Raw genomic sequence first — 27,715 nt, forward strand, 5'->3', positions numbered from 1 at the left:
TTCCCAGGGAATGCCTTCCTGCTAAATGATAAACTAGCACTCAGCTGAGCCCTCAACGGTTAATACGCTGTTGTTAATGTAGCCTCACACTCTACAAGGCAGCATGGACTGAGACAGGAGGGTGGAAACACAAGAGATGCAGGGTGGTAGCTGCAAACACTTCCCTGCATAAACTGAACATGATAAAGAGCCCACACTATCCAGCTGGAGTGTAGCACTCCCTCCTCCTGACAGCACACGCACGGCTGCACAGGTGCTGACTTTCCAAAGTGCTGGGGGGTGCATGCATCAGTGAGAGAGAGACGTGCACTGCCCCTTTAGTATGCTGATCCCACTTCCAGTATGTTGCCCTTTTAAGCAGATCAATCAGTTCAGACAGGAAGCAACAGCTTCCAGAAAGCTCCCTCCTTTCTGTCCCTGAGCCTTGTCCCCCTCCTCTGCTTTGTGGAGAGGGGGTACAAAGCGGCTGGGGGGCAGGAGCAGGGGGACAGCCTGATATCAGCACCCCTCTCCCACCACATCCCCCAGCAAGCAGGAAGCTCCCGGGAGCAGCTCTAAGGGAGAGGGCAGGAGCAGCAGAGTAGTGGGGGGAGGGACAGCTGAACTGCTGCTGGGCAGCTGCCGAGCCACATACCTTACAGGGAATTTAGAGGAGCTGATGGTGGAGGCTGCCACCCCTACCCCCAGCCCCGGTTCTAATCCCCACAAGGAGGGGCTGCTCTTCCAGAGAATCCTGCAAGCAGTGGACAAAGCAGGCCGCTGCCAAACAATGTTATAATGGAGCATTGCGCAACTTTAAACAAGCTTGTTCCCTAATAGATCAGCAACCTAATGTTAACCAGGACAAGGTTAAGTGAGGAGTTAGTGTATCACATTCAAGCATGTACGCAAGAGGTTTGTGCTTTTTGACAACTGCGAGTCCCAGGCCCAACACCGGCACCATGTGCACCAGTATCATGTCACAATGAGCCACAGTATGATAGTGCTGCTGGGGTTTTACCTGTGGCAATAATACATTGCAACCATGCCTTTTGCATACACTGAAAGTTAGGGAAGAGTACAGTCCATACCACTTTGTAAACGCATACACGGGGACAGTGGTGCCATGAAAGCCCCTGATGGAACACACACACACACACAGGGACTTTCTCAACTCTTTGTGCAATTACAATTAATTCCTAATGTTGCCCATCATGCAGATCTCTGCACATAATGTAGAGAGACGTGTCTAATGCTAGAGTTTAGTCTCATGCCGCTGAAAAGTATGAGAATATCTGAGATACGCACAGGTACGGATTTGACAGCTGGAGGAAGGAAGATACCTTGCTCTTCAGACTGGTGGGTGTCTGCGGTGCATCTGTTCATGCCCTAATGAAACAATGAAATCAAAGTCACCAGGAAACAAACCACCAGTCACTTCCTAACGTAGCTCAGGTTCCTGTAATGCATGAATAATACTGACACAGTGCAACCATCAAGTTTGGTGTTTTGGCAAATACAATCAAATGGAAAGGAAATAAGAAAATCTGCTAACATGAAAAAGTCACCTCATTTTCAAAGTTTCAGTTGCTTTAACTGCTGTTTCTTCTGTTTGTGTGTTTAGTGAAAGAGTAAAAGCTAAGTAAGGAAAAGTTCAAACCACAAATAACTTTTTAAATCTGTGTTTCCCACAGTGTGGGGTGTGCATAATGTGCAAAGGACTAGCCCGGTTTTGCTAACAGTCCTCTCATTTGTGCTTCAGAGTCTCAGCTTTCATTTAAAAAAAATATTAAGTCTCTAGTTGTTAAAACAAAAAACAAAACAAAAACCTTCAAAACATGACCTACGTGTAAATAATGAGTGATACATGCCTGAGTTTGCAGAGAGTGTAATTAGCTCTGAGGTGTGACTTGTCTCATTCATTCATAAAATTACTTCCAGAATTTTACTGGGCATCAGCAGGGAGTATTTTTCATTGAATTCCAAAGTAATGGATATGCTCTTATACGTTGCAATGCTCTGCCACTGTGAGACAGGATTCTCTTTTGTAGCAGTCTTCAAGACCAAATATTTTACCCAAGTCAGCACCAGTGAATGGGAACTACATGGCACCCTCTCAAAAATAAAACCTAGGTTTGCAAAGCTGTGTGCTGAAGAATATGGTCATGCATCCTGGCAAATAGCTTCAGGGCTGCCTCAAGATGTTTTGTTAGAGAAAACATTAATGTTGTCACGTAGCAAATAACTACTAAAAATCACTTAAGTAAGAGCTAGTCTATGCTGCAAAAGTTTGGGAAACTGTGACTTAAATCAGCTTCCTGGGCCTATGATCTGTATTCCAGTTCACAAAACTGCCCCAACACAGGGGGAATTCCAGGACCCAGGCAAAAGACTGGGGGCACGTTAGGGGCTGGAGGAAGCATGGCAGTGGCAGACCTGTAGCCAGCCAGTTCTGCAATGAGCCACTGGAGCGGCCCCCAGTGACTGCATCCGTACATAACTAGGACCTTGGCCAGGATTGGATTCAGGCTCTCCTGCCCCCTTAAACTTCAGCATCGCAACACAGAGCTTTACTACTTGAGCTAAGCACTAACTACTTTGGCTGGTAGCCGGACAAAGCTCTTACCTGAGCTGAGACATTACAGGATCCAGCTCCTGGGCAGACATACACATCAGCTCTGAACAATCAAGGGCAGTGAGGAGCATGGCTAAGCTCACCCTCTTTCTGAGCCCTGCCCAGCCATCTGAGTGAATGGGATTTGGAACCAGGGAGAACGAGGTTTTATTTCAAGCTTCTGCAGTCTCTCAATAAGGTATGAGGCCACAATGAATAATAAGGATGGTGAAGGGTATAAAATTATTAGCATCAGTCTGTGGAAGAAGTGAGTCTAGAACTCATGGTATCAGGTTCCCAATGCAATACACACTCTCTGGATCAGAATATTTTTGATGGGAGAAAAGCAGCAGGTGGAAGAGCATTTTGCTTGTGTCCCACCAGAACTTGAGCTACGTATCAAATGCAAATTCTGGGGTAGTGCATATGCAACAAGAGTCATAGTGCAAAAACAAGCTCTATCCACAAATGGGAAATAGTAAGTTTCAGCTAAATGAATGCACTTCTATTGGAACCACAAAGATACCTCCTCGACCCCAGTACTATCCCCAGGACAACATTCAAAGTCCAGCTGCAGAGAGCGTGAGAGCCTTCAAATAAAGGCTGTAAGAATTTGTTTTATAATAGGAAGTGTTAGACAATCTAATTACAAGGGTTGCTGCCAGCACTCCTTTTATCAGGCAAATAAAGCATCAATCCCTGCAGCTAAGATAAAGCATATCTATGCTTCAGCTGGAAGGTGCTACTCCCAGCTCAGGCAGAGGTACACACACTAGCTAGGCTTGAGCACAGCAGCTGGCTCCAGTCACTTGCAGGGACGGGCCCTGGGCTGGAAATTCCTTTCTCCCTGGTTCAAACCCCTCAGATGGCTGGGCAGGGCCAGGGATGAGGGTGAGCTTAGCCATGCTCCTCACTGCCTGAGTTCAGAGCTGCGTGTATGTCTGCCCAGGAGCTGGGAGGTGTAATTCTCAGCTCAGGTAGCCAGACACGCTAGCTGTGCTCAAGCTAGCACGCTAAAAATAGCAGTGGGGCTGCGATGTTTCAGGCTGAGAGCCTGAATCCAATCCTGGCCAAGGTCCTAGTTATGTACGGATGGTGGCTGGCTAGCCTGACCCCTGCGTGTGCCACTGCAGGCCTGCTTCTACTTTTAGCACGCTAGCTCAAGCCCTTTGCAGCCCCAACCCCACCTCCCTTTGCAGCCCCCCTTTCCCTCTCTGCCCCTTTGCAGCCCCCCTTTCCCTCTCTGCCCCTTTGCAGCCCCCTTTTCCCCAGCCCCTTCCCCCTTTGCAGCCCCAACCCCACCTCCCTTTGCAGCCCCCCGCTCCCCCTTTGCAGCCCCAACCCCACCTCCCTTTGCAGCCCCCTGTGACCTTTGAACCCCTCAGTCAGCCCCGCCCCCCTCCTCGCAGACCCAGGCGCTTCCCTCACCTCACTTTCTCCCCCACCTCGGCTCCTTCCACCGCCAGGCGCCTGCGCGCGCCGCGTCGCGCTGCACGCTGGGAGTTGTGGTTCCAGGAGCCTCTCTCCCAGAAGGCCCCGCGGATCCCAGTCGAGGCGGCTGCCACCTCCCCTCCCCGACTACAATTCCCAGAAACCCCCTGCACGGCAACATCTACGGCGTCCTAGGAGGGACAATCATGGAAGAACGAAAAGGCGACGCTTCCGTCCCGGGAAGCTCTTAAAGGTACCTGCGCCCCAGCCAGGGGCCCATCTCCCGGCCACCCCCAGCCATCGAGTACAGGGGCCAGCTCGGTGCCCTGGCCCCACTGACACGTGGAGGGGGCTGCCAGGGCCCTTTGGGAGGGGGCCTTTCACCAGTTACAATCCATTTCACTCCAATGCCCTATTAACACTTAGGAGAAAGGGCTTCTTAGTGCATCACCTTCCTTTCAACCACAATGATTTCACAAAGAAGGGACTCTTTTCTTAGCACCCTGCCCCAGCCCTCCTCCCCATGTTGTTATTTCCCTGTTATCATCGTTAATAACAACAAGCAAGACTCTCCTATGTCTCCCAGGGGAATGCCAACCTTAAGCATATTCTTACCAGCAACCACACACTGCACCATAGCAACTCTAACTCAGGAACTGATCCATGCAACAAACCTCAATGCCAACTGTCCACATAGCTACACCAGCAACACCATCACAGGACCTAACCAGATCAGCTACAACATCACCGGTTCATTCACCTGCACATCCACCGATGTTATATATACCATCATGTGCCAGCAATGCCCCTCTGCTATGTACATCGGCCAAACTGGACGCAAGTCAGATATTAGGAATGGCAATGTACAAAAACCTGTAGGAGAACACTTCAACCTTCCTGGCCACACAATAGCAGATTTTAAGGTAGCCATACTACAGCAAAAACACTTCAGGACCAGACTTCAAAGAGAAACCGCTGAGCTTCACTTCATTTGCAAATTTGACATCATCAGCTCAGGATTAAACAAAGACTGTGAATGGCTAGCCAGCTACAAAAGCAGTTTCTCCTCCCTTGGTGTTCACACCTCAACTGCTAGAAGAGGGCCTCACCCTCCCTGATTGAACTAACCTTGTTATCTCCAGACTGATTCTGCCCTGCATATTTACATCTGCCTCTGGAAATTTCCATTACATGCGTCTGACGAAGTGGGTATTCACCCATGAAAACTTATGCTCCAATACGTCTGTTAGTCTATAAGATGCCACAGGACTCCTTGTTGCTTTTTACAGATCCAGACTAACACAGCTACCCCTCTGATATGGGTATTTCCTCAGGGGTATTTCTTGCAGCACTCAGCAACTCCGGATCTTCTTGTACAGAGATGAAAAAATACAGGAGGTCCCTGGTAATACGGGACCGTTTGCGACCCTACTTTGAACCAAGGAGTACCGACAGATGTTCTTGATGTGGAGTCCCTTTAGCTCACATCTCTTTGGAAGTGGTTTAAACTAAACTGAAAAAAGACACTCTTAACACCCAAAATCCACGTACACACTGGCCTAGCTACACTGGTATAATTATACTGATAGACCAGGGGTCGGCAGCCTTTGGGAAGTGGTATGCCAAGTCTTCACTAATTTAAGGTTTCATATGCCAGTAGAAGGTTTTGCATGCCAGACCGGGTTCCGTCCATCCAGGCTGGCAGTGGGCTGAGTGGGGCTGGTGGCCATAACCCCAGACCAGCAGCAGGCTGAGCAGCTCATCCCACTGCTGGTCTGAGATTCCGTAATCCAGGCCAGCAGTGGTTTGAGCGGGGTCGCTGGCTGGGACCCCAGCTGGCAACAGCGTGCCACTAAAAATCAGCCCGCATGCTGCCTTTGGCACACGTGCTGCAGGTTGCAGACCCCTGTGATAATACATCCATATGGAGAATTACACTAGTATAGCTACAGTGATATTATGCTGGTATCACTGTGCTGGTCAGTTTCCCCATGTAAACAAACCCTAAAAATTAACCCCAAGAGAGGGAGACTCAATAGGTGCTGAAATCTCTTCGGGGTTCTGACACAGATTCAGTTCTTGACTGTGCCTTTAAGGGGAAGTTTCTGAACTAGAGCGAAGGACAGCCCACTGGAAGGAGGGGCAGGTGCTCTTATCAAAGGGCTGCCCAGCTTCCAGGGACAGTCCTGGGAGAGAAATCACAGCAGTTATGTGGCTATACTGGCTCCTGCTCGTCCTTCTGCTTCTCGTAGTACTCAGGAGGCTCCTCGGGGGCAGTAGCTCCCCCAACCCTTTCTCTGCTGACTGCAGGAGGCCACCTGCCCACTTGGTGACTGACAAGGATGTTCGGAAAAAGGTTATCAAACAAGGTACCTGAAAGTGCTTGTGCTGGCAGCACCTGCTCCAGTCACAGCTGGAAGGGGGATGGGGGTGCTGGCATGGGTGGCAAGTTTGTAAAAATTTTGGTGGTGCCCAGAACCCGCCCCCCAACTCTGCCCCCCCAACTCTGCCCCCACCTGCCTAAGGCTCTGGGAGGGGGCTCGGTGGGGGAGGTCTGGGGTGCAGATCCTGGGCTGGGGATTAGGGTGTAGGAGGGGTGCAGGATGCAGGCTTTGGGATGGAGTTTGGGTGCTGGGTGCAGGCTCTGGGCTGGGGCAGAGGGTGGGTGTGCAGGAGGGGGCATAGGCGGCAGGTTATATATTTGTGCGGTGCCCGGGCTCCAGGAATATTCAGGACCGGGTGCCCTGCTCCAGCAATAGTTGGAGCTGGGTCTCTCCCCCGGCCCTGCCTGGATCGGGCCCCGGCCCCCGCAGGTCTTCCCCCGCCGCCGCGTCCCTGCTTGGAGCAGGTCTCAGCCCCCGCCTGCCGCCGGGTCGCGTCCCTGCCTGACAGAAATAAGTGCGAGCCTCTCCTCTGCCTGCTATGTGCTGCCGGAGGGCTCCCGGCAGAACTGCTGTCTGCTGCCGCAGTGTCCTAGTGCCTGCCATTCACTAATGTCAAGGCAGGCTGCCCTTACCCTGAGCCTCTCCAACGCCCCAAACCCTCATCCCCGGCCAGAGCCCTCATCCCCCCACATCCCAACCCTCTGCCCTAGCCCTGAGCCCCCCCGCAGCATGAACCCCTCATCCACAGCCCACATCCCAACCCTCTGCCCTAGCCCTGAGCCCCCCCGCAGCATGAACCCCTCATCCACAGCCCTCACCCCACAGCCCAACCCTCTTCCCTAGCCCTGAGCCCCCTCCTGCATCATGGACCCCTCATCCTCAGCCCCACAGCCCTCACCCTGCACTCCCTCCTATCCCCAAACTCCCTCCCCCTTCCCACACACCCCTTCCCAACCCCAAACTCCGTCCCAAAGCCTGCACCCTTCACCTCCTCCTGCACACCCACCCTCTGCCCCAGCCCAGAGCCTGCACCCAGCACCCAAACTCCATCCCAAAGCCTGCATCCTGCACCTCTCCTGCACCCTAATCCCCAGCCCAGGATCTGCACCCCCGCCGAGCCCCCTCCCAGAGCCCCCTCCCCAGGCAGGTGGGGGCAGAGTTGGGGGGCGGGTTCTGGGCACCACCAAAATTTTTACAAACTTGCCACCTATGGGAGGGGGTGAAGGGTGTAGGCTTTGGGACGGAGTTTGGGGTTGGGAAGGGGTGTGTGGGAAGGGGGAGGGAGTTTGGGGATAGGAGGGAGTGCAGGGTGAGGGCTGTGGGGCTGAGGATGAGGGGTTCATGATGCAGGAGGGGGCTAGGGAAGAGGGTTGGGCTGTGGGGTGAGGGCTGTGGATGAGGGGTTCATGCTGCGGGGGGGGCTCAGGGCTGGGCAGAGGGTTGGGATGTGGGGTGTGGGGTGTGGGCTGTGGGGCTGTGGATGAGGGGTTCATGCTGCGGGGGGGCTCAGGGCTGGGGCAGAGGGTTGGGATGTGGGGGGATGAGGGCTCTGGCCGTGGATGAGGGTTTGGGGCGTTGGAGAGGCTCAGGGTAAGGGCAGCCTGCCTTGACATTAGTGAATGGCAGGCACTAGGACACTGCGGCAGCAGACAGCAGTTCTGCCGGGAGCCCTCTGGCAGCACAGAGCAGGCAGAGGAGAGGCTCACACTTATTTCTGTCAGGCAGGGACGCGACGCGGCGGCAGGCGGGGGCTGAGACCTGCTCCAGGCAGGGACGCAGCGGGGGTGGGGGGAGGCCCGCGGGGGCCGGGGCCCAATCCAGGCAGGGCCGGGGGAGAGACCCAGCTCCAACTATTGCTGGAGCAGGGCACCCGGTCCTGAATATTCCTGGAGCCCGGGCACCGCACACAGATATAACCTGCCGCCTATGGGTGCTGGCAGGGCCGCCCAGAGGATTCCAGGGGCCTGGGGTCTTCGGCGGCGGGGGGCCCCGCTTCGGCGGTAAGTTGGCGGCGGGGGGTCCTTCCGTGCCAGGACCCCCCGCCGCTGAATTACCGCCGAAGCGGGACCCGCCGCTGAAGTGCAGCCCCCACCACGGGTCTTCGGGGCACTTCGGTGGCGGGTCCTGGAACTGAAGGATCCCCGCTGCCAAATTACCACCGAACACCCAGCTGCACCGAAGACCCAGCTGCACTCCAAGACCCTTCTGTCCCGGAGAGGAAGGACCCCCGGCCAGCGAAGACCGGAAGCGAAGAAGCTCCGGGGGCCCGGGCCCCGTGAGAGTTTTCCGGGGCCCCCGGAGCGAGTGAAGGATCCCGCTCCAGGGGCCCCGAAAAACTCTCGTGGGGGGCCCCTGCAGGGCCCGGGGCCTGGGGCAAATTGCCCCACTTGCCCCCCCCCTCTGGGCGGCCCTGGGTGTTGGGGAGTGTAGAGAGGGAAAGCAGCCCTTACCCTAGCAGGCAGAGGCAAGCCAAGAAAGATTGGAACTGGGATCTGTATCTTTCTGCACAGCTGGGCACTCATTAGCTGCTTTCCAGATCTCCTTCTCCACCTCCATCACCTTTGTACACACACACACACAAACACTTCCTCCCTATACCTACTAGTGCCTGCCCACTCTCACCCCTCCACTAGGGTGACCAGATGTCCCAATGTTATAGGGACAGTCCTGATTTTTGGGTCTTTTTCTTATATAGACTCCTATTACCCCTCACCCCCATCCCAATTTTTCACACTTGCTGTCTGGTCACCCTACCCTCCACATCCATCAATATCTGAATGCCAGTGCCTGCATATACCCCATACCCACCAACACACACTCACCTGCCTGTACCTATATATATATATATATATATATATATATATATATATATAATATATGCGCACACATACACACCCTCTCTCTCTCCGTAGCCAGGAGTACTCCGTAGCCAGGCCTCCAGCCTTTCCTCTGCCTGTAGTGAAAGCACCCCCTATCCCTTTCTGCTGGCCTAATTCATCCCTTGATTGGGTAATTTGCCTGAAATTATGGCTGCTGTTCCTCAAGTTAAGTGCATTCTCTCCCCTTTCTCTATAGTAGTCAAAGAGCTGTGACTCAGAGTTAAACCTCTATGATCCCATGCAGTGGTTCGTATAACCAACCCTCACTGCCCCCAGGTAATGCCCACACCCTGTTAGGTACTGCTGAATCACTGGGCTGATGTGCAGCTTAATCATTCACATACATTTCACTCATGTTCCAAAGTCTGGAAATAAGTGTTCTGTTTGTGGAGGGTAGGCTGTAACTCTGCTCTTTGGGTCTCCCTACGCACCTGCCCACTTCCATCTTTGCCTCTGGGGCAGATTCTTAAAGCACTGAGGGGCATGTTCCATCTCTGGGGGAATGCAGAGCTAGGAACAGAATCTTGCATGAACATTAACAGTGTATATTTTCACCTCTGGAAATTACACTTCTCTCTCCACATCATGGGGAAGGAAGAGACCCTGCCCCAAGCTTGTTTGTTATCTTTCATCAGATCTACCAAGCATCATGTGTGCCAGCATCCAAAAAAAATGTCAAGGGAGTCAGATTCCACTGCAAAATACCCCATGGCCTTGGAGATGTCCTAGGAGAAGTTGCACTGAGCTGCAACCCAAGACACCATGAGTTCTCTTCCCCTGGGGCTGCTGTTAATATTTCTTCCTAACCATTGCTATTAGTTCATAACCATTGCCAACCAAGACCTCAGACCACTACTTTAGGGGCAATAACTATCACTGATGCATCATACAGATGAGATAACTGAGAGGTTATGCAACGTCACGTCAGCCAGAGCTGCGACAGAACCCCCATCTCTAATAAAACAGACCCAAGTCCCCCCCACTTTGCCACGCTGCCTTTCAGAAGGAATGTGCCAAACTATGTGCCTGGATGTGCGCTATCCAGCTACTGAGCACACTGCTCCCAGAGCCAGGAATCCTAATGCTCAACATTCCCTGGCTGTGTAACCCACTGACAGTGTATCAGGTCTTCCTCAGCAGCCTGCTCCACATGGAAGACACCAGCCTACTTCTGCCACCAGTTATTTGTGTAGATGACAGGTATAAATACCAAAGAGCTGGAGAAATAGTTGATTGTGTGGTATGAGGGTGGTAGGAGTATAAAGGTAAAACTGAGAAGAGAAAGGTCCTCCAGGAAAGGGTTTGTCAAGGGGAAATGTGAGACAAGGAGGGGGGCCAATTTTATTGGACCAATCAGACAATCCTATCGTATGGGACATTTACAGCTTGCCTGGAGAGTGTATTTAGATGATAAGCCCTTTGGCAAGGACTGTTTAGGCAGCACCCAACACAGTGAGGACCTGAATTTCATCAAGCCTTGGGGTGCTATTGAAATATAATTATTAATGTCCTGTAGGGAACAATCCCTCACTGGTCCCTGGAGGATGGTCTGGATGCTCTTCTAGCTCTGATTCTGTCTGTGAAACTAACTGGTGAAACAGGAGGAATGTTGATCCTGAGCCTGGTTGTGAAAGGCTGATGTCACCCTGGCTTTTTCTGGGGGAAACTTGTAATGACCTTACCAGTGGGTGACAAAATTGAGCTTCTTTTGTAGCTCCACTCTCTGGAGGGTAATCTGCTGCCAGGATACATGATAGTGCCCCATCTTTTATAATGGGTTTGATCTTGCCAGCTTAGCCAGGACCATCACAAAACTATCTTACAGTCTTGCACTTTACACAGTGAATATGTAAACCAGCTCTTTTGCTAAGAGTCTCACACCCCTGTTACAAGAACACCCTTCCTCAAAACTAGGGAGTGCAGGACCTGCACAGCTGGGACTGGGCCTCCATCCTGAGAAGCAGCTTCCTTATGACCCGCCATGCACTTCCCAGTCCCAGCAGATTTGGAAAGAACAGCAGTTCCTGTACTATTTGTACTGCAGCCAGGGAATGCTAATGAGTCCACATCGAACACGCAAGTCCTTTAGAACGTAAACAATGGCCCAATTTAGGTTTGGTCCTAGGAATGACCCGGGGAAGACAGCGGGAGAGTTCCTGACCCAGTTGTTGGAGGTGGCCACGTGTCGGTGACAACTTCCTCTTTCTTCTTCAGCTTTCTCTGCTGCCAAGGTCCCCGAGAATCTGGATGCTGTTGTGATCGGAAGTGGCATTGGGGGGCTGGCCGCAGCCGTGCTCCTCTCCAAAGCTGGGAAGCGAGTGCTGGTGCTGGAGCAGCATGGGAAGGCGGGCGGCTGCTGCCACACCTTCAGCAAGAAGGGCTTTGAGTTTGATGTAGGTAAGTGTGCTCAGAAACCGGGAAATCAGATGGCACCAGTTGAGAAATGGGCCCCAGTGGAGGGGGCAGGCAGTGCCTTTCCTTGGTAGCGACCGTGAATAAACAGGCCCAGGTCTTGAGAGAACTCTTCCTGAGCATTCCCAGAAGGAAGTGTGTGACAGAGCAGTCGGTCACACAGAGAGCTGGTTTGTGAAAGGGCAATATTTGATCTGTATTAAAATCCTCTCAAGCCCGAGGAGGAGTGGGAAAGGAGAAAGCAAGGAACGTGCCTATCTGCAAGAGCACAGAGACCCACTTGGTCCAGATATGGTGCCAATAAACTCTGCAAGCTAAGAGCAGAGAACGTCTGCGGCTGGGACTTCTGTGAGCATGTAAGCCCTGCGGCTGGAGGTCCTGCCTTGCAGAGTTTCTAAGTGCTGGACTCTTAACTTCAACTTCTATGCTCCTTGGCCCATCCATCCAGAAGTGAGTTCCCTGGCTCCCTCCTACTCACTCTAAACACGCTGTGCAAACCTGCCATGCTAATAAGTAGGTCTGTGATTTTTAACAACCACCTCACTGGCCCCAGACTAGCATTGGCTTGTGTGTGAGTGCGTGGGATAAAGTAATCCTGCATTCTTTTTTTGCTACATAAGGGATATTGAACAGCTCAGGCCAACCAGTCGAAGGTGCTACAGAAACACTATAGGTGTTCTTACTGTTACTTTTCAAGCAAACATATTACAAATGGTGATGGGAGGAGGCAGAAACAGCACGTCGGCACTTTGGAAGGTTTTTTTAATAGACGAAAACAGATTCTTGGACTATTCACAAATAGGTTGTAGGATTTCCCCTGCAGCGTGCCCAGAGCTATTTGAAATGTTCGCTGTTGGGGCTGACATTTTGTTGGTCAAAGGTGGCTTATATAAAGTTGGAGAAGTCTGGTGATGGGTGCGGTAGCAGCTCAGCTGGCTCTGAGCCAGAGGAGTGGCTGACAACCGGCTTCCCCGTTATAAAACCGTTCTTGACTCTTCCAAGGCTCCCTGCGGACGCATTGGACGGTGTGCTGAAAGGTGAAGTCGGCATGAAGCTAGCCCTCCTCACAAACCAGCGCATAGCTGGACTCAGGAGGCAAATAGGTTTATGTTGCCTGGATTACACGCCTTTGAAAAATCACCCCCTGAGCACAGGGAGAGGCTTGTTTGCTGAGCTTCTAAAATGTTCCCTAAGGACTAGATTGAGATGGGTTGACAGGTGGCTTGTCGCTGTCCCGCCTCAAGGAGGAGCTCTGGGAAGGGATTGTGCTTTAGGGCACAATTCACCCTCCCTACTCCACTCTTACTTGTGGTGCTGGGGGGCGGGCAGGGTGGGAATACATTACTTCAGTCCAGATCCTCAAGGACTTCCCGCCGAGATCCTCTGGAGCTAGGCACCTAAATACTTTTGTGGTACCCCTTTCCAGAATGCCGCTTACTCTCTCCCGTCCCACCCTTCACCCCATTAGTCCAAGGGGGAACCAGACAGCAGCATCGGTAGGCTTCTGTTTTTCAGGGTTTATTTGTAGCAATTTTTGAGTTGTGTGTGGATGCCCAAAACTCAGGGGGTTTCAGGACTTTCTCTTTGTATATACTGGGGTGGCCAAACTGCAGCTCGCAAGCCCCATGTGGCTGTTTTACAGTTAAAGTGCAGCTCGCGGAGGCCCCCTCACTGCATTCTCCACCTACCAGGCAGGTGGGGAGCTTGGGGCTTCTGCCCTGTGATGGGGCTAGGGGCTTCTGCTGAGCTGGGAGGAGTGGTCTCGGCACTTTAGCCCCACAGGACATACCTGCCACGGCTCCTATGGGGCAGAAGCCCTAAGCCCCAACAGACACACCCAGCTCTTGAACTTCTGAAGATTATTGTATGTGGCTCAGAGGGTCAGTAGGTTTGGCCACTCCTGATAGATACTGTAATGAGTAACGTGTATATATATTGTAATCACAGTTGCCAACTTTCACGCGGTAAATAAGCACCCCGACTTTCACAATAAGCCAAAAATCAGGCTAATCCCATTTCAAAACAAGCTGGTCCCTAAGAACCCCAACACTCTGTGACGAGATCGCTCCCCGGCGTGCAGCCTGGGACTGTGGTGGGCCTGCTGTGCACCCCTGACTCTCTCCTCCCCTTCCCCCTGCTTGCTGGGAGCCAATTTAAAAAAAAAAAAGGAAAAAAACAAAAGGGAAAAAAAAAAAAGGAGGCAACAGGCTACAACCAAAAACTAGCCAACAAGCAACTCGCAAGCCAATTAAGCCAAAACCAAGCCCAGTTTCTGTGGGTTTTTTCCCCGCGGGTTTGGCATGTCTGATTGTAATGAGTAATCTCTAATGTTCCCTAGTGCACTTTAACGTCGTACTCTTTCAAACAGTGGGCACCAGCAGGGTCTAGATGGTCCAATTAATTAATGCACGTTAGTGCCGTTTAGAAATCATATCCCTGTAGTCCACAGCACTGCTCTCGGTAGACCAGCCCTTAGATACTGAATGGCTCCTGGAGGTCATTGGCAACTAGTATAGCTCAGAGTAGCCCTCGTGCTGCTTAAAAAAATGCTGGGGACAGGGCTGGGGCCAAATCCCGTCCTGTGAGTGAGGAGATACAAATGGCTCTGTTGCAGCCCATTGCTCACTGGGTGCTGCTGAGAATCTGGCAGTAGGTCTACGGATTCAAGAATGAAACCGTATTCTCCGAAGCTACGTGTGTGTCTAAGGGTAAGTCTGCGCTACAGCCAAGGGGTGTGATTGAAGATATACCACCAGCTGTTGAAGCTGTGCCGCACAGACTACCTGCCCCCTCAGGCTCCTTCGCTGCTCTTAGTACGACACATGCTGCAGTCACATCTCCGGCTGGGGTTGTAGAAAAGCTTGTCTCGTATTGTATTATTTGAGAACAAGTTCATGTACTTAAAAAGACTGAACTGTAGTGAATACACACATGGAGCAGGGGCAGGATCTAAATCCGCGGCCTTGCACCTGGTGTGTCATTTACACCTGCGTAGAGCAAGTGTCGAAATCTGATTTGGGGGCCTCGTACGCCCAGTTGGCACAGATGTAAATGACATAAGGAGGTGCCCAGCAAGGATGATCAGCTTTGCAGCCTTGATCATGGCATTTCCTTCCTTTTTAGGTGCTGACATTTGCAGTCTAAAAGGTCATATTACCATTATATTGTTTTCCTGTGGAACTAATTGGTGTGCGCTTAAAAGGAATTGCAAATAACACGTCTCTAGTAATACCCTTTTCCATAAGGTTCCCACTGGTTTAAAATGAAAATTAGATTGGGCCCTATAACTATAAATATCTATGCTATGTAGCATGCCTTCCTGAACACACATTTTACCAAGAATTTAGGAAATAGTTTGAACTGTTTAAACAATATATATTCACCTGTCTAAACGCTACATATTTTATACGTATCCTGAAAACTATTCTTCAAAACCTAATTATATAAAGTAAGAAAGATTTCAAGATATGAACACCTGATGTTAAAGTACATTTTTATAATATGCCTGCCTTTTTTAAAATAGACAGGTATTGATGCTTGATTTCACATTCAAATTTAATTTTTTCCCCTCTAACCGTAGATGTAGTAAGAGTATAGTTAAAATCCCTGTACAAGGCCTTCCTATTAGTTGTGAACATGCAAGTGTTTGACACGTGATTATTATGTAAGCGTTGCTTTAACACACTCCTAGATCTGGATTTTGAGAAGCCTGGATGCTCTGAGTATGGATTTTGCTGCTCTTCCTTTCCCCACTGTTAGCTAGAAAATCGATTGACTGTGATTCAGATACTGACTTGTTTTCATAGGAGCAAACAGAATTGTGAGAAACGCAGGAAGTGCCAGAAATAATACCCAGCAGGGAATGTCTGTACTTCTCTTAGTCACACTAATGTTGGTGCTACACCTTTTAATTCCTGGATTAAAAACATAGTTAATTGTTATTAAGGTTGAGAGTACATATAAGTCACTTAGAGGTAAAAACAGTAGAGATTTTGCATTTCTCTCCAAAGCTAGCATGTCAAACCCAGGGAATTCACAGGTAAGGTTAAACTTCAAAGAAATCCAGACATATTAAGGTAAGAAATGCACAGCTAAGTCACTCAAACAACCTTAACTCTGTCTTGCAGTGACGCCATGCAATAACCATACAATTGTAGATTCAGTTTCCAAGGTCAGAAGGGACCACTGTGATCATCTAGTCTGACTTCTTATATAGCGCAGGCCAGAGAATTTCCCCAAAACAATTCCAGTTTGGACTATTTTTAGAAAAATGTCCAATCTTGATTTTAAAATAGCTAGTGATGGAGAATCCAGCCCAGGCCTTAATTAGGGTTCCCAACTTTCTAAACCCACAAAACCAAACACCCCTGCCCTGCCCCTTCCTCAAGGCCCCACACTTTCCCTGAGGCCCCGGCGCCCCCACTCACTCTATCCCGGCTCCCTCTGTCACTCACTCACTCATGTTTACCAGGCTGGGTCAGGGGGTTGGGGTGTGTATTGGGGGCGGGGAGAGGGCTTTGGCTGTGTGCTCTGGGGTGGGGCTCGGGATGAGGGGTTTGGGTGCAGGAGTGGGCTCTGGGCTGGGGGGTAGGACCGAGGGGTTCGGAGTGTGGGAGTGGCTCTGGGCTGAGGCAGGGGCTACAGGTTCTGGGCTGGGAATGTGGGGTCAGAAATGAGGGGTTCAGGATGCAGGAGAGGGATCTAGGCTTGTGCAGGAGATTGGGTGAGGGCTCTGGGGAGGGGCCAGGGATGAGGGGTTTGGTATGCAGGAGGGGGCTCTGAACTGGGGCTGGGGGTTGGGGCACAGAGAGGGTGCAGGTTCCAGGAGGGAGTTTGGGTGTGGGACAGAGGGGCTCTGGGAGTAGGACAGGAAGGGGCTCAGGGCTGGGACAGAGATTGGGGTGTGGGCTCTGGGAGTAAGTATGGGCAGTGGTGAGCTGCAGCCGGTTCGCACCGGTTTGCGGGAACAAGTTGTTAAATTTAGAAGCCCTTTTAGAACCGGTTGTCCTGCGTCAGACAACCGGTTCTAAAAGAGCATTTAAATTTAACAAGCACTCCCTGCTGTGGCCCCAGCTTACCTCAGCTCTGCCTCCACCTCCTCCCATGAATGCTCTGCCCTGCTTCTCCTCCCACCCTGCTTCCCGCGAATCAGCTGTTTGCGCAGGAAGCCTGGGAGGACTGAGAAGCAAGCAGGCTTCCCGCTCAGGAACAGGAAGACGACGCTGAGGTACGGGTAGAGGGAATGAGGAGGGCCGTGCATCCCTCCCCGGCCCCACGTCCCCGGCCCTCCCCGGCTCCGGCCGCCCGGCTCCCGCCACATCCTCCGGCTCTGGCTGCACGACTCCTGCCCCGGCCCCGCATCCCCAGGTTCCCGCCTCCAGCCGCAGCCGGACTGTAGTGCCGCCAGCCACGTCCAGGCAGCGCGGTAAGGGGACAGGGAGGGGGTGTTGGAGAGAGGGCAGGGGAGTTCGGGGGTTGGGGGGTGGATAGGGGTTGGGGGGGTCAGAGGGCAGGGAACAGGGGGATTGAATAGGGGTAAGGGTCCTGGTGGGGCAGTCAGAAAGGATCAGGGGGTGGATGGGGCAGTGGGAGGCAGTCAGGGGCAAGGATTCCAGGGGCTGTCAGGGGACTGAGAGAAGGGGTGGTTGGATGGGGCAGAGGTCCCAGGGGGGCCATCAGGAATGAGAGGAGGGGTTGGATGGAGTGGCAGGGGGCAGTCAGGGTACAGGGAAGGGGGGTGGATGGGGCAGGGGTCCCTGGGGTGGGGGGGAGGCATCAAGGAACGCGGAGGGTTGGATGGGGCAGGAGTCTCGGGGTGGGGGTGGGCCATGATCCCTCCTGGGGTGAGGAGGGAACCGGTTGTTATGATTTTGGCAGCTCATCACTGAGTATGGGTGCGGGAGGGGGCTCAGGGCTGGGGGTTGGGGCATGGGAGGGGTGAAGGGTGCGGGCTCTGGGAGGGAATCATAGAACATCAGAGTTGGAAGGGATCTCAGGAGGTCATCTAGTCCAACTTCCTGCTCAAAGCAAGACCAGTCCCCAGACAGAAGGAGTTTGGGTGCGAGAGGAGGCTCAGGGCTGGGGGTTGGGGCGTGGGAGGGGGGGAGGGGTGCTGGCTCTGGGAGGAGGATCAGGCCTGGGGCAGAGGGTTGGGGAGGGTGCAGGCTCCAGGCCGTGCTCATCTCATCCCTGCAAGCGGTGATATGTCTCTCCGGCTCCTAGGTGGAGGCACGGGCTGGCAACTCTGCGTGCTACCTCCGCCCGCAGACGCCACTCCTGCAGCTCCCATTGGCTGCAGTTCCTGGCAATTGGGAGTTGCAGAGCCAGGGCTCAGGGAGGGGCAAGGGCAGTGCACGGAGCCCCCGTGGACATCCCTTGATCTAGGAGCCAAGGGACATGTCGCCGCTTGTGGAGAACCGTGCAGAGCCAGGTAGGGAGCCTACCAGCCCTGCACCAACTGGATTTTTAACAGCCCAGTCAGCAGTGCTGACCAGAGCCACTGGGGTCCCTTTTCAACCGGGCGTTCTGGTCAAAAACCAGATGCCTGGCAACCCTACCCTTAATCAGGTTGTGTTCCTAGATTCAATTCAGCTGACACTTATTTTTTTTAAAGACACATTAGACTTACGATTTTAACAGAGACCTCAGCAATGTGAAAGCAGAATAATTTTCCAAAGGTACGGGCTCTGATGTTGTCAGGTGTGTTGATTTATTGAGATACATGAGTATGAGGTCACCCTTCAGGTTCTGTGTGAGAGTGAGTGGGATGAAGGTGGGGTATGTGCTGCTTTTCAGTAGGTGTTAGAGGTGGAAGTGGAGTGTTTATCAACAGAGTCGTAGGAGGTGTGGGGCAAGAAAAACTGGAAATCTTACCCTTACCTTCTTATTTCCATGCTTTTGAGAATTTGAATGGGTGGAGTGTGTCCTGGTGCAGCCTTCCATGTCACAAATGTATTTATTAAAAAGCCCCTCTAGCCTTTTGCTAGAGGAGAAACCTCAGAGTTACGAACACCAGAGTTATGAACTGACCGGTGAACCACACACCTTATTAGGAACCAAAAGTACACGATCAGGCAGCAGGGACCAAAAAAATAAAAAAGCAAATACAGTAGAGTAGTGTGTTAAATGGAAACTACTAAAAACTAAAAGGGAAAATTTTAAAAAAGATTTTTCTTTTGCACAGTAAAGTTTCAAAGCTGTATTCAGTCAATGTTCAGTTGTAAACTTTTGAAAGAACAACCGTGATGTTTTGTGCAGAGTCACGAACATTTCAGAGTTCTGAACGACCTCCATTCTCAAGGTGTTCATAACTCTGAGGTTCTGCTGTATCCAGCATGTCACATAGCCACATCCCATTGCAGTCTAATCTCTGAGCTGCGGCTTTCTTGTGTAACCATTTGCTGTTGCCTTCCAGGTATTCATTACATAGGGCAGATGGGAGAGAGGTCCCTCATGCGTTTCCTTGTGGACCAGCTCACGGAAGGGCAGCTGCAGTGGTCCAAGATGCCATCTGTCTTTGATGCAGTAGTTCTGGGGGAGCCTGGAAACGGTAAAATGTATCGCCTGTACAGCGGGAAGAAGGAGTATGTCGAAGGGCTAAAGAAACAGTTTCCAGATGAAGCCGTGGCTATTGAGAAATTTGTGAGACTTGCACAGGTAACAGTGGCTTTGTCTTTACGACATTAACTCCTCCTCTCCGAGTCTCAATGGGCATCCAGCTAGAACAACACCCTGCACTTCAAACACAGGGCTACATGATTGTCCTGCTCTTCCCACTGGCATGCCGTGGTTTAGCAAGGATTGAATTTTTGGGTGTAAGACGATGACTGTCCTCAAGCTGGTATGGCCACCAGGGCTGCCTAAGGGCAAGCATGTCCAGTCGGAGGAAATGACCTCTGGGCCAAGGTGTTATCAGAGATCCCTGGAGTGTCCTGTATGTCAGAGCTGCTGGGTAACTGAGCAGCACTCCTGGCCTCTTAGTACTTTATCAGGTGACTGGCAACAGGCAGCTCGTGGGCACTCTGGGAGCACTGTGTGATCAATGTCTCTCTCCATGACGCCAAGTTCTCTGGCCCTTTGCCTTGCGATGGCAAAACTTCACTGAGCTTCTCCTCCAGCTCAGTCCCCGAAGCCATCTGTGTTTCTTCACAGCCGTTGCATTTTTCCCTTTCAGAGAGTTGCCCAAGGAAGAATGCACATGGCTATTCTGAAAATGGTGCCTGTGCCCCTGGTCAAGTTCCTGAGCCGCACCGGCCTGCTGGCATGGTTCTCCCCGTTCTTGAAGATGACATCCCGAAGCTTGACAGACGTGGTCAGTGAACTCACCACAAACGAAGAGCTCAGAGCGGTATTTAGCTATATCTTTCCCACTTATGGTAGGTGACTTGTTTTTAGCAGACAGATCAGTTTTCTGGTATAAACCCTCTTCTCCGAAAATATCCTGCATGGACTGCCCTGTGGTGCATGGGAAACCTGGATCTTGTCCATTCCTTGTCCCCTTTCGCAGAAGTCCATGTTTTAGCTCTGGGGTGCTGGTCAGAGTCCAGTTCAGACCTTTACTTTCTGCAGCCCTGAGTTTTCCTTGCAGTTTCCATCAGGCACAATTTTCTTCACATCCTGTTCTGAACGCCTGTTTTTGCTTTGAGCTGCTAACCCCCGAGATGGCTGCATTTAGGTGGGTGGAACAGTTAGCTTGTATGGGGAGCTAGTAGTGAGCTTTATATTTAGGTTGCCTAACACTTTCCAGTATAAAAGACTCTTGTAAGCTCTTTTTAAGAAGTTCTGACATCTCCATTGTCTATAGCAGGCCCCTGAAATTCAGCAGGGAAAGCCCTCAGGTTAGAGAAGTGCCTTTTCTTTGTCTGGTGAAATTCCATTCAGGTTAAACTTCTGAATGCCACCATTTCCCTTCTGTCACGTGTGCTCCCAAGGTAAAGTGGGCAGCCTGTCAAAATAATCAAACGTGAGCATTCTACAGAGTTGGGCTCCTGCTCTCCCCCACACTGCACTGGGAATGTCTGGAAGCTATCACAGCAGCTGGGACAGGGCGAGGGGAGACCCTGGCTTGGTTTCCCCTTCAACCACACACATGGAACTTGTCTTCAGTGTCCCATCCTGCCTCTAGGTGCCTCACATGGGGCAGGAACTTACCCCCAACACCAGGGGAGGGGATACCAGATTCCCCACAACCACTCCCCAGCTCCAGCTTTTGGCCCCATCAGACCATCCTCTGTCTGGAATAACAGCTTTCTCCAGCTGTCAGTGAAGGTAGGTGAGTGGAAGCCATCCATGCTGCAGGGTTAAAGGTTCAGGGTTCAGACTCTCCTGATGATTCAGGGGTTGTCATAGTTGTACATACCAGAATTTGTATTTACTCTTTTTCCCCCCCACTCTAAAGAAACCTAGGAAATCAAAATCTGCATCAAAATGATGTTATTTAGTTTGCAAAGTCAAGCACTCAAAAACGCTAAAATTGAGGTTGCTGGGCAACCTTTATTCTGATCCTCATGTGTACAATCATAGGCACCAACTCTGGGGGTGCTCTGAGGCTGGAGCACCCACAGGTAAAAATTGGTGGGTGCGGAGCACCTACCGGCAGCTCCCCACCCCACCCCCCCTGCCCCAGCTCACCTCCACCTCCTCCCGAGGGTGTCGCCGCGTCCTACTTCTCCCCCCTCACTCCCTGCGCTTGGGCCGCGAAACAGCTGTTTTGCGTGGCAAGCCTGGGAGGGAGAGGGGAGGAGGAGGAACACAGCGCGCTTGGGGAAGAGGTGGGGCCGGGATGGGGATTTGGGGAGGGATCTAATGGGGCAGGGAGGAGGCGGAATTGGGGCAGGGCCGGGAGGGCACGAGTACCCACTGGCGCCAACAAAAGTTGGCCCTTGTGCGTACAATAGATGAGACAGTCTTTAATTACATGATTAAATACTGTGTTTTTCCCCCAGGATCCCTGCCTCATTCAGTGAGCAGGATAGACACACAAGGGAGCAGAATTAAGGTGGGATGGGCAACTGTAATTCTGGCATTTCCTAACACTGTAGGGCTTGACTTTGCAACCTAAACAATGCTCTTGTTTAAGCTTAGTACCAATGTGGACACAAGAACAAATGGATATAAACTGGACACTAGGAAGTTTAGACTTGAAATTGGACAAAGGTTTCTAACCATTAGAGGAGTGAAGTTCTGGAACAGCCTTCCAAGGGGAGCAGTGGGGGCAAAAGACATATCTGGCTTTAAGACTAAGCTTGATAAATTTATGGAGGGGATTGTATGATGGGATTGCCAAAATTAGGCTATTAATTTGGCAACTGATCTTTGATTATCAGCAGGTAAGTATGCCCAGTGGTCTGTGATGGGATGTTAGATGGGACGGGATCTGGGTTACTACAGAGAATTCTCTCCCGGGTGCTGGCTGGTGAGTCTTGCCCACATGCTCAGGGTTTAACTGATCGCCATATTTGGGGTCGGGAAGGAATTTTCCTCCAGGGCAGACTGGCAGAGGCCCTGGAGGTTTTTCGCCTTCCTCTGCAGCATGGGGCACGGGTCACTTGCTGGAGGATTCTCTGCAGCTTGAGGTCTTCAAACTGAGGATTTCAATCACTCAGACATAGGTTAGGGGTTTGTTATAGAGGGGATGGGTGAGATTTTGTGGCCTGCGTTGCGCAGGAGGTCAGACTAGATGATCATAATGGTCCCTTCTGACCTTAAAGTCTATGAGTCTTTGAGTGTAGCATTTTAAAACATGTTTTATACCAGAGAGTTTGTAATAAGTTTTTCAGATCTACCAAGCACACGGGATTTCCAGATGAAAGGTGCTATATACACACGTCAGGGTGCATTATCAACTACAAAAAAGTCACGTTCATTTCCAACTCCATTCAACAACAGAATCAGGACCCTATTGCGTGGGAAAAGATCAATGGAGAGTAAAAACCATGTGAAACCCTATTTTTAAAGAAAAGGCAAAGATTGAGCATGTTAGGTTCCACTCCACCTCCAGCAGGGGTTGGAGAAGAGACAATGACAGCAATATACAAGTTAATGGTCGGGGTGACTCCCATACTCATGATGGCATTTGCTGGGCTGGGTCAGACAAAAAATGTGCTAGCATGCAAATTTCCAGGTGACTGCAGAATTAAAATCAGGAGAGAGCCAAACTGTCAGTTCGAGTTGTGCAAGTTCCTATCCCCAGCTGCCTGCAAAATCGGTGCTCTCCAGGCATGAGTCAGGACGACCCAGCCTGACAGAAAGAGAAGCAGACCCAGCTGCCATCTGTGCACATAGATTTCTACTACCAGAGGAGCTGTGGAAATTAAAAAAACTTCCGGCTCGGTATGCAAATCTGCTCTCAGACACTGGCATCCTTTAGTCAGAGATTTACAGATTTAAAAAAAATGAAAAAAACTAAGAGCATTGTGATCGTCTTGTCTGATCACCTGCATATCACAGACCATAGAATTTCACCCAGTTAACTCCTGTCTTGAGCCCCATAACTCAACTACCTAAGAATATCTGCCAGAAAAGCTTCCAGTCTTGATCTGAAGACTTAGAGATGGAGAAGCCAGCACTTCCCTAGGAAATCTGTTCCACTGACTAATCACCCTCACTGTTAAAAATCTGTGTCTTCTCTCTCATTTGAATTTGTCTGGCTTTAAGTTCCAGACAAAGTTAGTCCTAGGACTCTCTCTCATTTCTCCAGATTTTTCTATAAAGGTTTAATTGTGTATTAGTTATAACTAGTAAAGGACCGTGTTGCCAAGTCTTGCACTGTTATCCGGAATCTTGTGATATCTGGTGGCGGTCTTAAAGCCCCAGCTCCTGGAGTCAGGTTATTAGGTAACTTAAAACATCTTAAGCCTAGCTTTCACTTAACAAAAATTGTGGGACCCCAGTTAGGGAGAAAAACTTGAAAACATGAACCGTCTTATGGTGGCTGTGCTCTGGCTGATCAAACTGCTTGCTTTCTGATGGAGGCTATTCCTTTGTCTGGCCCTCTGTTCTCTGGAGTGCCGCAGTTCTTGACCCTCTGCTCTTCTCTGCCTAACTTTTTGACCTATTATCTCTACTCTTAGCAGGTTTACCCTGCTGGTATTAATGAGCCACACCTTTCACCCCGTCTTCCATCCCTGTCCACTCTCTGTGTGCCTCTTGGTTTGTTTCCGCTTCCTTCAGCTGTCACCAAAGCAGAATACCCCCCTTAGGAAAAAGGCACATCTTCCCCTGAGAACTGCATATCCTTTCTGAGTCTGCACCTTCCATTGGCTTCCACTGCCTGTAACCTCAGCATAATCTTTAACCCAAGACTTTCCTCCTCCTCCACCAGGGTGCATCTGAGATTGGGTCAGAGGAGATGTAGATAGAGTTGGTGTCATCTCCAAATTAGTGTGATGGTCTCCCTTAGCCTTAAAACCATAACAGGAAAAGAGCTGTTAGAGTCATTTGTTCATTGCAGCATTGCGCCTTGCGCTGGGTTCTCCTTGCGCATGGTCTGGTTTCAACAGCGCCAATGATGGGAGACTGTTCCACAGCTTAGTACAGCTCTCTCGTCGGTTAGGCTGCCAGAGGGAGAAACGCAGCAATGAAAGAGTTCTGCGTGGGAACAATCCCTCTTCTTTGCTCTGTCTTCCAGGAGTGCTTCCAGCCAGCGCCAGCTTCTCCCTACATGCCGTTCTTGTGGATCACTATATGGAAGGGGCCTGGTATCCCCGAGGCGGCCCCAGTGAAATCGCCTTCCACACCATCCCGGTGATCAAGCAGGCTGGCGGGGCTGTTCTAACCAAGGCGCCGGTGCAGAGCATTTTGCTGAATGCAGACGGCAAAGCCTGTGGTGAGTGAGGCTGGGTCAAGCCTCTCCCTATGAGCTCACGTCAGCCCATATATCAAAGAGGGACAAGGTACACTCTGCACAGATCCCAAACTGCTGAGCGTACAGAGCGTGTGTGTTTGGGGGGGGGGACACGCACACGTGAAGAGGAGCCAGCCCTGCAGAGGAGCCAATGAGTACTAGAAGGGCTGACCAGCTCCTGGAGATGGACCAGCACATTGTAGGCAGAGCAGAGAGACTGGGGCTTTGTTCTGTTTTCAGTGCAGACGGCCAGCTGGCCACCATCTCTCCCCTCCCCTGGCACTGCCCCCTGCCTACTTCCAAGGAGCTCTGAGCCCAGCTGCGTGTAAGCTGGGCCCATGCAGGTCTCCAAGCCATCTAGGTGCTGATATGGCCCCATCGCCATGGTTTCTGAGCACTTTGCCAGTATTTAAAAATACAAATCTCAGACCCTGCGCGGGACTTTGTATTGAATGAATATGTTCAATATTCATAGCGAAGGCATTGAACTGCATGTGAGAGAGATGTCGCCTAATGCACTGCTAGCTGGCACTCAGCTCTTGTGGTGATGAGGATGGTATAGAGAGCAGAGCACTGGGGCAGGGTGTTCACAGCAACCTGCATGGCTAAGCAAGTGAGCAGCACCCTGTCGGACGGAGAGTGGAGTCTCGGTTACGCTGAGATGGGAATCTGGAGCCTGCTAGATTCTGTCTGCACCCCAGAACAGGCACAAAGGAGTTGGGGCCCCATGGAGATGCAGCTGGGCCCTGAGCTCATTTTTACCAGAAGGATGGGAGGGCAAAGCTGGAATGGCGATGGGTGTGAGGAGAAGGAGGGAGAAGTCACCAATAGACACATCTCACCCACAACGGCTCTCGATCTGAACTGTTTCCACGCTGCCAACCCCCCACCCCATTCCTTGTGACAAGTACCCCCTCCCCACTGCCTGGTCCTAGCACCTCCCCTGACAACTCCAGCCAAGGCCCTTTTCTGACAACCATCCACACAACCCAATTCCCCTCCTAGATGCCAGCTCCCCTTGTCTCCCGTCAGTGGCAAGGAAGCCAAGGTCAGCCCTGTTTTCAGAGATGCAAAACCCTCCCATTAATCTCTGAGCCTCAGTGGCCTAAGGGTTTTCTATAGCATCCACCACATAAGAACGGCCGTACCGGGTCAGACCAAAGGTCCATCTAGCCCAGTATCTGTCTACCGACATTGGCCAATGCCAGGTGCCCCAGAGGGAGTGAACCTAACAGGCAATGATCAAGTGATCTCTCTCCTGCCATCCATCTCCATCCTCTGACGAACAGAGGCTAGGGACACCATTCTTACCCATCCTGGCTAATAGCCATTTATGGACTTAGCCACCATGAATTTATCCAGTCCCCTTTTAAACATAGTTATAGTCCTAGCCTTCACAACCTCCTCAGGTAAAGAGTTCCACAAGTTGACTGTGCGCTGCGTGAAGAAGAACTTCCTTTTATTTGTTTTAAACCTACTGCCTATTAATTTCACTTGGTGACCCCTAGTTCTTGTATTATGGGAATAAGTAAATAACTTTTCCTTATCCACTTTCTCAACATCACTCATGATTTTATATACCTCTATCATGTCCCCCCTTAGTCTTCTCTTTTCCAAGCTGAAGAGTCCTAGCCTCTTTAATCTTTCCTCGTATGGGACCCTCTCTAAACCCCTAATCATTTTAGTTGCCCTTTTCTGAACCTTTTCTAGTGCTAGAATATCTTTTTTGAGGTGAGGAGACCACATCTGTACACAGTATTCGAGATGTGGGTGTACCATGGATTTATATAAGGGCAATAATATATTCTCAGTCTTATTCTCTATCCCCTTTTTAATGATTCCTAACATCCTGTTTGCTTTTTTGACCGCCTCTGCACACTGCGTGGACATCTTCAGAGAACTACCCATGATGACTCCAAGATCTTTTTCCTGACTCGTTGTAGCTAAATTAGCCCCCATCATTTTATATGTATAGTTGGGGTTATTTTTTCCAATGTGCATTACTTTACATTTATCCACATTAAATTTCATTTGCCATTTTGTTGCCCAATCACTTAGTTTTGTGAGATCTTTTTGAAGTTCTTCACAATCTGCTTTGGTCTTAACTATCTTGAGTAGTTTAGTATCATCTGCAAACTTTGCCACCTCACTGTTTACCCCTTTCTCCAGATCATTTATGAATAAATTGAATAGTATTGGTCCTAGGACTGACCCTTGGGGAACACCACTAGTTACCCCTCTCCATTCTGAGAATTTACCATTAATTCCTACCCTTTGTTCCCTGTCCTTTAACCAGTTCTCAATCCATGAAAGGACCTTCCCTTTTATCCCATGACAGCTTCATTTACGTAACAGCCTTTGGTGAGGGACCTTGTCAAAGGCTTTCTGGAAATCTAAGTACACTATGTCCACCGGATCCCCCTTGTCCACATGTTTGTTAACCACAGCAGTACCTTGGCATCTAGAGAATGGATCTAATACTTCCCAACCTGTGAACGCCATGGAAATGCTAGGAATGCCATCGAAAAGCCTATAAACGCTCTTCCCAGTTATTTATGTTTTTTCCCCCACGTCCAAATGCTCCTGTGATAAGCCTCTGCCCCACACTCAATCCAGCCTCCTTCCTGCACCTGACCTGATCACACACTGTTTGTGTCTGTCACTCCAGCCCCATGAGAATAAAGGGCTCCTGCCCTGGGCCAGTGCAGAGGAAAGTGGCCCAGGGGTGGGTTATTAATTTTTTTTAATCTCCCCTTTTCCTTTCAGGTGTTAGCGTACAGAAAGGCCAAGATCTCGTGAACGTCTTTGCTCCTATTGTGATTTCTGACGCTGGAATATTTAACACCTATGAGCGGCTATTGCCAGCAGAGATAAGAACTTTACCTGGTAAAACACCATAAGCTTTACCGCAACACCGCTCCACTTAACAACAGGCAGCTTCTGAGATCTAACGTACTAAAAATCCTTGTTCTACTAATCTCCTCCCAAATCAGTTCCCCGCTAATACTGGACCAGAGTTTACACATGGTATTAGAGGAGGGTTGCTTGATAGCAAATCCTATAGTTAAGGATGCAAAACTGTTTCCATTCCAAATGATTTTGTGAGGGGTGCAGGGGGGGGTGGGAGTTTGAAGTTGTTTCTGTTTTGCAGAGTTCAAAATCACCCATTTTC

General features: G+C 50.7%; 2 protein-coding genes across 5 annotated transcripts in view; one reads left to right on the forward strand and one right to left on the reverse strand.

The window, feature by feature from the left end:
* Positions 1 to 27,715, reverse strand: part of ELMOD3 (ELMO domain containing 3) — a 72,073-nt gene that overhangs the window by 42,003 nt on the left and 2,355 nt on the right. For 2 of the 3 annotated variants that reach the window (XM_045003898.1, XM_045003897.1), the window contains exon 2: positions 1,288 to 1,368. In XM_045003898.1, coding sequence (XP_044859833.1) covers positions 1,288 to 1,368 — 81 coding nt within the window. Of the gene's footprint in view, positions 1 to 1,287; positions 1,369 to 4,021; positions 4,116 to 27,715 lie in introns of those variants that run through there. The other variant, XM_045003899.1, reaches the window with a different exon arrangement.
* RETSAT (retinol saturase) overlaps positions 6,178 to 27,715 on the forward strand; it is a 29,580-nt gene continuing 8,042 nt past the window's right edge. Inside the window, exons 1-6 of one of the 2 annotated variants that reach the window (XM_045003895.1) lie at positions 6,179 to 6,393; positions 11,502 to 11,684; positions 19,114 to 19,355; positions 19,873 to 20,074; positions 24,328 to 24,525; positions 27,310 to 27,429. In XM_045003895.1, the coding sequence (XP_044859830.1) occupies positions 6,234 to 6,393; positions 11,502 to 11,684; positions 19,114 to 19,355; positions 19,873 to 20,074; positions 24,328 to 24,525; positions 27,310 to 27,429 (1,105 nt within the window). In that variant the 5' untranslated portion in view covers positions 6,179 to 6,233. Of the gene's footprint in view, positions 6,394 to 11,501; positions 11,685 to 19,113; positions 19,356 to 19,872; positions 20,075 to 24,327; positions 24,526 to 27,309; positions 27,430 to 27,715 lie in introns of both variants that reach the window. The other variant, XM_045003896.1, reaches the window with a different exon arrangement.

Source organism: Mauremys mutica, chromosome 2 (genome assembly GCF_020497125.1).
Source record: "Mauremys mutica isolate MM-2020 ecotype Southern chromosome 2, ASM2049712v1, whole genome shotgun sequence".
In the NCBI taxonomy this organism is placed as follows: Eukaryota; Metazoa; Chordata; order Testudines; family Geoemydidae; genus Mauremys; species Mauremys mutica.